The following is a 12,059-nucleotide window of genomic DNA, read 5'->3' as shown; positions in this document are numbered from 1 at the left end:
TCAAGTGACTGAATCTTACCTTGTGGTCTCTGTTGTTCCCCCTTGACCCTTTGACAAGTCAAACACCTAGGCCCAAACTCCGCTACCTCTTTCTTCATACCGGGCCACCAGAACGTCTTCTTCAAGTCCTTATAGAGCTTGTCGCCTCCCGAATGTACCAAATAATGAGTAAAATGAGCCTCCGTCATACTCAATTTCTTTAACTCGGTATAATTAGGCATACACCATCTCCCATCGAAAAAAAGACTCCCATCTGTATGGATAGAAAATCTCGAAAACGTACTATTCACTACCCTTGTCTTCTACTCCTAAATCTTGGGATCAAGTACCTGTTTCCTTTTGTTGTCATCATAAAGTTCGGGTTTGATAGTCAATCACCGATGGCATCTCCCTTGCGAATCATATGAATTCCCATCTTACTCATTTCATTCTTCAATTTCATCAGTGATATGGCAGTGCATAGCGAATGCACCCTCTTTCTTCTCAAAGGATATGCAACCACATTAGCCTTCCCTTCATGGTAGATGATTTCCATATTATAGTCCACAATCAACTCCATCCACCTTATCTGACGTATGTTCAACTCCTTATGAGTGTAGATGTACTTCAAGCTCTTATGATCTGAGAATACCTTAAAGGTTGCCCCGTATAAGTAATGCCTCCAAATCTCTAGAGCAAATACAACTGCACCCAACTCCAAATCATGACTAGGATAGTTCTCCTCATACGGCTTCAACTGTCATGAAGTATAGGCAATTACCTTTCCATTTTGCATCAAAACACATCCCAAACCATTCTTCGAAGCATCAGTGTAAACCTCGAAGTTCTCACTCCCCTCAGGCAATGCTAAGATGGGAGCTGTAGTCAAACACTCTTTTAATGTTTGGAATGCCGTCTCACAACTCTCATCCCAACAAAATCTTGTCTCTTTCCTCATCAAAGTTGTCATAGGTCTAGCAATATTGGAGAAATATTTCACAAACCTCTTGTGGTAACCAACCAAACCCAAGAAACTCCGAATTTCAGAAACATTCTTCGGTGCTTCTGATGCGGGAGCATTATGGGACGAAGAGGATGAAGGAAACGAAGCTTAATGACACGGACTCCCAGGCCGTGAGTAGTGAACAGTTTTCCTAAATTGTGTAGAATTAGTTTAATTAGTTTTTTGAATGTTTCCGAATAAAGTTAGAAAAGCTAGTTTGTTTCCTAATCCTAGTTTAATTAGAGTACTTTAAATCTGATTGTAGTCTAATTATGATTAGTTTAATAACTTTCCGAGTTAGTTTAGGAAAAATTAGATAGCTTAATTAGCAAGCTAGGGAATTAGAGGTATAGTCAAATTTCTAACTTCAAGTAGGACTATAAATAAGGACTGGTTGTGGCCTTATTTTACAGATTATTCAGAGAATTCGATAAAGTTTACAACTAGTAAGCAATTCAAATTAGTCTTGCGAGATTAGTGTAGGACTCTTCCTTGCGAGGTCAAGTTATAGCAAATCGAGCTATAACCTCGCGAGGTTAGAACAAGATTCAGTTATTCTATCCCGTTTTTTGTCCTATTTTTCACGAAATTCCACAATAAATACAACAAATTTCCGGTGCAATTTTTATCACACAAACTCACGTTACTTAGCTATGTTTATTCGATCATGTTTTACATCAGCTTCCCAGTTTGACGCCGCCTTAATCTTGCTAGGATCCACAACTACACCATCCTTTGAAATCACTTGGCCCAGAAAGGTCACCTTCTCTAACCAGAACTCACACTTGGACAACTTAGCGTATAACTGATTATCTCGCAAAGTCTGCAGTACCAACCTCTAATGCTCCTTGAGTCCTCGTGCTCTTCCTTAATCTTAGAATAGACTAAGATGTCATCAATGAAAACCACCACACCTATCCAAGAACGGGCTAAAGATCAGGTTCATAAGATCCATGAACACCGCTGGTGCATTTGTCAACCCGAAAGGCATCACCACATACGCATAGTGACCATACCGCGACCGAAAAGCTGTCTTAGGAATATCTTCATCCGCAATCCTCAAGTGGTGATAACCCGACCTCAGATCAATCTTTGAAAACACCCCGGCTCCACTCAACTGGTCAAAAAGATTATCAATCCTCGGCAAAGGATACATGTACTTTACCGTAACATGGTTTAGATCTCTGTACTCGATGCACAATCTCATACTACCGTACTTGTTTTTTACGAATAGAACTGGCGCACCCCAAGGTGATACACTAGGTCAAATGTAACCCTTATCCAACAACTCATTCAGCTGCTTCTTTAACTCTTCCAACTCTTTTGGTCCCATACGCTACGGAGCCTTAGATATAAGTCTCGTCCCCGGTTTGAGCTCAACACTGAAATTGATGTCCCTCTTAGGAGGTAACCCTGGTATCTCTTCCGGATAGACATCATTGGACTCACTTACAACCGGTATCTTTGCTGCTGACGGTTCCTCCATCCAAGTATCTCTCACATGGCAAAGGATCATAGGATACCCCTTCCTCAAACATGACTTTAAGGTTAAAGATGCAATCATCTTCACCTTGGGTTTCACAATAAATCCCCGATATGACACTCTAACTCCCTTAGGACCCTTTAAGGACACCTTCTGGCGACAGTCTATCTTGGCCTCATACTTACCCAACCAATCCATCCCGACTATGACTTCAAACCCATCCATAGATAACTCAAGTAAATTAACTGGTAATTCTACTTGCCCAACCACCATAGACACCCCTTTGTACAACTTATGACAAGACACTGACTTCCCAGATGGTATAAACACATTGTCTTTTACCAACTCATAATCTCCCAAACCCATGGTTAAGACATGACCTCTGGACACAAAATAATGGGTTGCCCCTGCATCAAATAAAACGAAAGTTGGTTTATGATTAACAAGAAAAGTCCCAGTGACACCTTGTGCATCATCTGTTGGAGTATGTGTCCTCGACAATAAAGCAATCACATGTTTAAATCTCATATTAAGAATACATAAGAGAATGTAACATTTTATTGTCAACTGATCCACATTAATCGGTAATGATTGGCTGTCTAGAGTTTTACATTACTGTCGTGCGACGGTGGTGATCAATTGATCCCTTAAGGTCATACCTCTAGGGAAACATTCTTAATTGATTAATTAATTAATTAATTGTATGACGATACAAGTTAATTAATTCCTTAAATTTGAACAACTGATTTTGTGAGTGATTATACGTATCTTATTGTAATTTGATTAAATAAGATTCGTGCTAAGTATTTAAATTGTTTTATTACTTAAGGTTTATTTATTGTTTATGAAACAATTGTAATAAGAATGAATTGATTATTATAAATACAAGTAGTTGTGATTTATAATTGGATGACCCATAAAGTAATTGTAATTGTGAATTACTAGTTAATTTTTGTATGTGATTTATTTCATTTATATAATGATTTTTAATTTGTTAAAAATGCATTATTTAAATGACATGTCTAGTAACATGTCCAATATGTCACATTACACAATATTGACAATTGACAAAGTTAAAATGGATCCATATTAACTACATGAACCGTGTAAATGGAAGAGGAAGGAGGATTTTGTGCTTAAAATTACTTTAAATTAGTGGGTAACACACTACTACAAAAGTAGACGTAATGCAACATTTTGTGTGCAACACTTACGGTTTATGTTGCAATTTTTAGTTAATTAAGCAACGCTTTATTTAAAAATGTTGCTTTTACTTACATAGGGCATCATTTTAAATTAAGTGTTGCAATGTATTACTCTAAGTGCAACGTTCTTATACAAATGTTGTATTTTGTCGCAACACTTGAACAACACTTATGTCACATAAGTATATACCGTCTAAAATTTTTTCATTTTTCTTTTTTACGCCTTAAGGTATTTGTCAAAATGAAAAGTTTGCGCCTATTTTTTTTTTTTGGGAATTGCAACCATTATTCATTCATTCCCATCTAAAATTTTTTCATTCCTTCTCATTCCTTCACACTAATTAACTGGTCATCACCATTTTCAATTACCATTATATCATCTTCAACCTCCCCAGAGACCGCGCGAAACCCCCAATCATCATTAATCACCGTGAAATTCCATTACTTCAGCCGCCGTCAACCACCATGAAATCCAATTACTCAAGCCGCCGTCAACTCCTTGTCACGAGGTTAGTCACAGACTTTATTTCATCGATTTTATGGTTTAAGGTTTAATCGATTTTGCCTTACACCGTGCACTCTGATCATCCCCATCATTGATGCTTCCATTCAATGTTGTCACTTCTCCCAAACACACCGCTGGTATAATTCGAAACCCTAAATTAATACTCTCTTTTTAATCTAATTCGAACCCCAATTCATCATCCTTATACTCGAAACCCTAATTAATTTTATTAATAATCTAATTTGATTGTTTAGATGATGTAAATATGGTGGTAGAGTTGCTCGATAATAGTTCTTACTTCATGTCATCATCTTTTTAGTTGGTTTTCGATTGAATTTTGTAATTTCAGGTGTCTTTATCTCTTATCCATATTGTAGTATGTCATTAAAAATTTTGTTTTTTGATTGAATTTAGTAATTTACATGTGTTGTCTTTCATGAACTCTATTCATATCATAACTTGTACTCCGTTTTGTCTAATCACAGTATATAAACCTGGGTTGTTAAATTTCTGAAATGTCCGCTCAGTACTCCAAGGGCGTTGGTTAAGAAACACACAAATGATTATCAACCTGTAAGCCATCGTCATTTTACTTGATAATGAACTACTTTCCTAAGTTTTTGTCATGAATTTTTTTTATCACAATTAGGTGATGTGTGTGTAAATTAATTGGCTAATATGTGCAACGTGTAGGACTTTTGGTGGATGATAAGTCCAGTATACGAAAAAGAAGGCGGGAATGCTGACCATATCAGGCTTACATTCGAGTATGATGATCCCTTTTCAATATTTAACTATAAGGCTATATTAATTGTTTTTGAAAATGTGGGTAAAGTTTGGATGGGTGATGGTAGCAAATGAGACAATCAGTATTCAAAGGTTCATTCTTGGTAGTGTTACCATATATCAGTAATTTTGGTTTTTGATCCCCCTTTATAATTTCTTTTACGGTTACCAAAATGTTCAACATGTGCTGTGTTTTTTTATTCAATTATTATTGAACTCCATTTGCAGGCCTGACTTCTTAATAAATAACACTTTCCTTCCATATCGGTTCATAACCAGATTAACAAATTTTATACTGTCAGTCGTGAAAATTTTTTGTCCAAATGGTCTTATATTTCATTGTAAGATTACCAAACACTACTATAGGACAGTGTAATTGTAATTTTTGTTACAGGTAGTTTTTTATTCAGTGACATTTTACAAAATATGACGGCCTTTAGGCCATCTTATTTTGGAAGTTATTTAAGTTTTTGTAAGTTAAATTAAATTAAGTTCAGTTTGACATCAACAAATAAATTCAATTTAGTTAATTTTTAATCTTATTTCCAGATCAGATCGGTCACAAGTTGGTGGTGGCTCCGTTAGATAGGACTTTCATCTGGTGAAAGTGCACTTCGTTCTGTGAAAGTGGATTACAGGTAGTTGCTTCAACTTACCATTTTATTAGTATATGTTATTCTAATATTCTTGAAAAGGCTTGTTTTTAGTTTTATATTACGGAACTATGTGTACTCAGAAATTTGGATGGGTGTTTCAGTTGATGAAAAGATATTGGTCTGGTTATTAGTATTTGCTTCGTTCTGCCTACAACGTTCCATTTGCATCCTCATTCATTGTTTATATCCATGCAGCATCTCAATTCTCGAGCTCTTAAGTATGAAACGCCACTATTAGTTCACCTTTAGAGGCGGTTCTTTACTAACAACCGACGTCATAATTACCTTTAGTGGCGGTTCTTTAACAACAACCGATGTTATATAGAACATGCAATGGTGGGAAGTTACTATTGAAATATCTGTGGTGGCGGTTTCCATAACCGCCACTATAGATGAGTTACAATGGCGGTTTTTGTCTAACAACCGTCGTATTATATAAGTTTATAATGACGGTTTTGATAACAACCACCACTATAGAAGAGCTATTGCGGCGGTTCAAACCTTTATAGACAACGAGGGGATGTTAAAACTTGCAGATTTTGGTCTTGCCCGTTCCTTTTCAAGTGATCATAATGGGAATCTCACCAACCGTGTCATTACACTTTGGTATAGGTATGTAATTATATACTTGATCCGATAGGTGATGTTGACCTGAGAAGTTAGAAAGCATCCAAAAAGATATTGAAAATCAAAGAGAGTTAATGAGAGAGCAAATACTGACAAAGATAATAGGAAGGCTACCTCCAGAAGTTGTCAAGGAGTACTTATCTTGAGGTATATATCTTCTTCATTGTTCATTCTTTTTCTGTCTTTTCTCCTGTAATTTAATTTTTTTTTTCGAAAAGTTTTGCTGATTAGGCTACATTAAATTGTTGATGTCTTGCTTTTCTTAAAAATATCCTCAGATTTATTTGATATTTCAAGGATCTGGGCATCTTGGAAATTATATTTGAGGAACTGGGATATTTTGTTTGATTTCTGGAAGAAAATAATAGGCAGTCATGATGATTGGAGTGACAGCTAGGTAGTGAGATACAAATTAAAGTTGAGTAGTTGATGAAGAATCATCTCTAAGGCTTGAATCTGTGCCATGTGTGTAAAATTCCCTTATGCTTGAATCTGTGTTGTCTGTGAAAAATCTGTTACATTAATAAGCGCCATACTGCTGGGTTTAGTTCTAAAAAGGCGCGAGTTGCTCTTACAAAGAGTTCTGAATTTCTGGATGTGCTAAATCATTTCTAGCTGTAGACTTATAGGCAATTTCATCCGTCTTTTGGCTTCTACAACATTGCTTAGAATTTTGAATGTTCCTAATCATCTGTGGTTATAGACATATAAGGCCATTTCATCTGCCTTCTAGTTTCTGTAATAATGCTAGAAAGACGTTATCAATAGCGTCATATGCATTACTCGAATTCTTAAGCTGTGAAGGTAGAAAAATGGCTTGAGTACCGGGAACAGAGGGAAAGGCCTCTGATGTTGATCTCTTTGGTGTGATTATGGCTGGGTTCACTGCATTTTGGACATACCTTTTGCAGAGATATGGCAGACAAATCTCTTCAGTTATACACCCTACAATCACACCCTACAATCACTAGCTATTTTCTGCACATAGGCAGGCTGGGTTCACTGCATTCTGCACATAGGCTGCTGATCTCTTCAGTGCAATTGAATCACTCTATTTTATGCACGTCCTTGTTAGTTGTCCTTTAATGCATTGCTTATTTCCTGATAAGTGTGACATCTATGCAGTGATATGGCACACAAATCAGAGCCTTTGAATTCCTCAAATCTAATTGTGTTCCATTTTTTATGTTAAAGGTTTCTTTGGGTTGTTTTTTTGTTCGGATAGCAATATATATATATGGTCACAAGTATACAACATTGAAGACTTTCAATAATCGTTAAGCATTTGTTCTAGTTAAACATTTGTTAAATTATTTGTTCTACTTAATTAAACATTTGCGAAGTTCTACTTTTGATCCTTTTTTGAAATGTAATTGACATATATTTTTGAGACTGAATCTGTTGGAATTTTGTAATGTTTTGCAATTGAATGCACAATTAGTGAGAATTACAATTGTTGTCTTACAAGTCTTTATGTTGCACTTTATTAATTAAGTATTGTTTTTGGATAAACTAGTGTTGCATTTGTTTATTATAAGTGTTGTTTTTGGACGTAACTAGTGTTGCGTTTTCAAAATAAAAATGTCGCATTTGTTTGATATAAGTGTTGCTTTTCAACATGAAAAGTATTGCATTAGATCAGGAAGTTTTGCTATTTTTTCACAAGAAGTATTGCATTAGCAAATAAAAATGTTGCCTTTGAAATTGAAAAAAGCATTGCATAAACATAATATATGCAACACTTTATAAAAGTGTAGCTTTAGTTTGAAAAGTGTTGCATTAAGTATTGCAATGAGCTAATGCAACAAGACTTTATGTAGCACTTCATTAAGTGTTGCATAAACTCTAAAGCAACATTTATACGACATTATGCAACAATAGCGAAGTGTTGCTACAGGATCACAATGTAGTAGTGACATAATGATTACCTACTAATCATAGGTATGCATACCTACACTCTTGAGAAGAGAAAAATGCAATTGTATTGGGCACTCTACCCATGTAAAGCGTGGCCTCCTCCCCTATTGTAACACCCCGATTTATGAATGAGCCTTTAGCAAGACATTCCCTAATAAATCGGACTGTTACCATCTCGGTTTCCCGATGTAGTGAATAACAAATTAAACTCCAAGGCAAAATATATAATTACTTTAACTTAATTATTACAAAACCTCTTTTACATCAAATTACAAGGAACTAACATAAATGAAAGTGAAAGTCTTCTAAATGATGATCTAGCTACTAAGTCTTCGATCCAAAGTGTCTCACGCCCATCAAGCTCCCAAACCTATCTCATAAACCCATCAAGCCCGCTCCCCAATATTTGGATCGTCACAGGTGTTCACGAATACACAGGGTCAACCACGAGGTTGAGTAGGGAATACAATGAAACAACAAAATATGATATGCATGCTCCTCCGTCACCTCCATCTCAACTCATATCTCATAACCCGGAAAACCCAGCCATACCGATCCCCGGTAGACTATATATCGACCGTAGCCGATCGCACAAACGCTCTTGTTGAGGACACCAGGGCAAGTCCTGCAGAACCCGCCTGGGCCTTATCACAACATCATCTTCACCACACCACATCACCACAACATCCTCCATCTCCAATGCATATGAATGCTCAAAATAAATTAATGCAACACAATATATATATCTTTGAACTGATCAATCATAAAATCATGCCGGTTACCAAATGTTGTGATAACATACTCAATACGATCAATTCAGTCAATCACCTTCCAGTATATGAATCATAACGTAAATCAACAGCCACGAAGCAAGTAAACGTTCAAAGTTTGGTCATATGAAACACAAACAAGTCAACACAATTCAACATCAACGATAATAAGTCAAGTGTATTTCCCTACCTTTTCGCAATCCAAGCACACACAAGCAATCACTTATGATCCTTCACTTATCCATCACCTACATAACATAATTATGTATAATTACCATCTACTCAGTCAATTAATCATGCACATAACCTAGACTCATCATAACTTAATAGGAATATCAATTTAAAGAACAAACACGACTTTTCCTGATTTTCATGCTCATGGCAGACTCGGTATAAAATGAATAACTAATTCCAGAAAATTCGAATTGATGCAAGGCCAATTGAATTGGAACCCCATGAGCCTTAGCTACAATTTATATCTAACGTGTTTTTCTCAAATTCCAAACTTATCAAGGGTTTTCAGACTGATTACTAAAAACTGACAGAAACCGTCGCATAAAAAGTATTGATTCATAAAACGAGTTTGACAAATGATTCTTAAGTAAAACCAACGCCTAACTCATCTAAACTCTTTAAATTAAATATATGAAAAAGACCCAGCACCAATTCAATATCTAAATTATGTTTTAGAAGTAATCTTTCAGCCTCTACTGATTTGCGGACTTTTTAGATAGACGTTCACAAATAATTTCTTCAGGAAAAACTACACGGTGAAATGCTACCAATTTTCACAGGCATAAACTAGGATTGGAATAAACATGAGTCTCTTCTTTAACTTTTTGCATCCCACGGCTTTAAGACAGGTAAAACACTCAAATAACACAAACCAACGAATCTGTAAATTGCTGTAACTATTCCATTCATTTATCTCATACAATTTATAATCAAAAACCCCCAAACCAATTCTAGGGTTACGAAAATTATCCCAATACTACTATAATTATGCTAATAATTGAATAAAGAGGTAATAGGATAGTCTACTTACGAAATAGGATTAGAATAGGCTGAGAAATCGCCTCGCAATTCCTCACGCGGCTCCCTTCACACACGGCTCCCTCTTCTCTCTTTTCTCTCTTTTCTCATGGTTAAAATGAATATGGTGATAGGGAGATTAGGGTTTGGTTAGATGGGTTATATATATAGGATAGGTGCTATTAAGACGATACGGGCCTAGCCTAGTTAGATTAATTAAAACCCGAGTCACATAATTACCCGAGTCACAAATACACTACACGACCCAGCTGGTAACTCGGCCTAATATAATATCATATTAAAATACCGGGTATTACAGTCTACCCTCCTTAAAAGAAACTTCGTCCCGAAGTTTACCCTCTCTACCAACCAACGCAAACGAATTATGTACGCATATACAAAAGTATGTAAGGCACCCACCTAATTGAATATTAAACGCAGTATTATATTCCACCCTCCTTAAAATAAACTTCGTCCCCGAAGTTTAACCATAACAGAAACACATCATGTAACACTCCAACATAACCCACACAACGCATAACCAATATAGCCAAACTGAGAAATCACACATGAAAGTATAAAGATTTTACAATCCTACCCTCCTTAAACATGGTTACGTCCCCGTAACCTTCATTATTATAACAAAAGTTCTCAAACTACTGCTAACAACTGAAAGAGGATAAAAGATTCACAACTCACGTTCAAGTTAACTAATCCCTACTAAAGACAATCAATATACAAGCTCTCTCAAGGAAGCTACGATTCTTTCTTTGCTTTCACAAAGACATCGCCACGGATCGGAGCAAAAGCCATGTTGAATAACTTAAGACATTTCAGTATTAATCTAAACACTCTTCATATCAATCAATACATGCAATAACATTCACAGGATCTGCTTGTCAATCTAATTTATACATTACTACTCAGGTTACAAAGATGAAGATGCTTAGGTGCTCACATATGGTTCATGTCAAATAGCATATTTTCCAATAAATATTGGTCGAATGACGAATGACGAATGACGAATGCACATTGATTGGCAAATTTTACAAGCTTATTGGTCGAGTCAGTCAAGCGAGTAAACAGCGATATTGGAAAGTTAACATACAATACTATCATACATAAAATTTCATTCTTGGTGTTAAATATATTTAAACTGCACCCAACACCATGACATAAAAGATTAAATGTATTTAACTACACCAATTTTACAAATATTCATTACATATCATGCTAATATCAACATACCATGTTAACACACAACTCACTTAAATCACCACATTACATTTCTCGTTTTGACATTCGTAACTAACCACAACCCTCTAATTCACTACATAAACGAACAACATGACTAAATTAACCCACTATTTGTGACTCCGTTCTAGCTTCATTCCCCCAGACTAGCAAATATCATGAAACCATACAACCAGACATTAATCATTTGGAAATCTCATTCCGAATTTATACTCACACGACAAAATTTAACTTCATTTTCAAAACTTTTACTTTCATACTGGACGGTGAATAACTTTCTTAACATAAATCTTATAACGGAGCCGTCCATATAATCCATTTGACTCAAAATCAGATAAACTTAACTCAATTCCTTCAAACAATACAAGCTTAGATGTCGACTCATATTTCGTAATTTACAGGTTCATCTTATTCATTTCAGTCCTATCTTTACTAATGAGCGACTATTACCTCAACATCAGGATTTTAGTTGCACTTCTTTACTCAGTTATATTCACGGCTAACATGACTACAACATTTAATCGGAGACCTTTTAGATAGTACACATTCCCTGGTGACGTCTCAGCAAAGCATACGATTCGTACCATGATGTAAAGCAAGTAACTACAAATTAACTGTGTTCAATCAAAATTTTACCTCTTTATTACAGATCTATTTATCACGGGTTGCATGGTCACACAAAAGTATAAGTACCAACTCAATCACATGTTCAATTTTAAAACGATTTATCACGTCATAAGAACTAGACAAGAGTCTAACCATATAGTCAATATAAGAAGATTATTAGTTTAGATCGGAGGCACATTATAAAATTCTCAGTTAAACTCCTTACGGAACCATCG

At 35.7% G+C, this 12,059-nt stretch overlaps 1 protein-coding gene across 1 annotated transcript; it reads right to left on the bottom strand.

Moving 5' to 3' along the window:
• Nucleotides 1–2,318: 2,318 nt before the first annotated feature.
• LOC141658338 (uncharacterized) lies at nucleotides 2,319–2,831 on the bottom strand. Its single transcript, XM_074465383.1, has one exon. It carries the CDS (start codon nucleotides 2,829–2,831, stop codon nucleotides 2,319–2,321), a length of 513 nt encoding a protein of 170 aa, XP_074321484.1.
• Between the last annotated feature and the right edge of the window lie 9,228 nt (nucleotides 2,832–12,059).

This window comes from Silene latifolia, chromosome 1 (genome assembly GCF_048544455.1).
Source record: "Silene latifolia isolate original U9 population chromosome 1, ASM4854445v1, whole genome shotgun sequence".
NCBI lineage: Eukaryota > Viridiplantae > Streptophyta > Magnoliopsida > Caryophyllales > Caryophyllaceae > Silene > Silene latifolia.
This window is presented reverse-complemented; position numbering and strand designations above follow the sequence as displayed.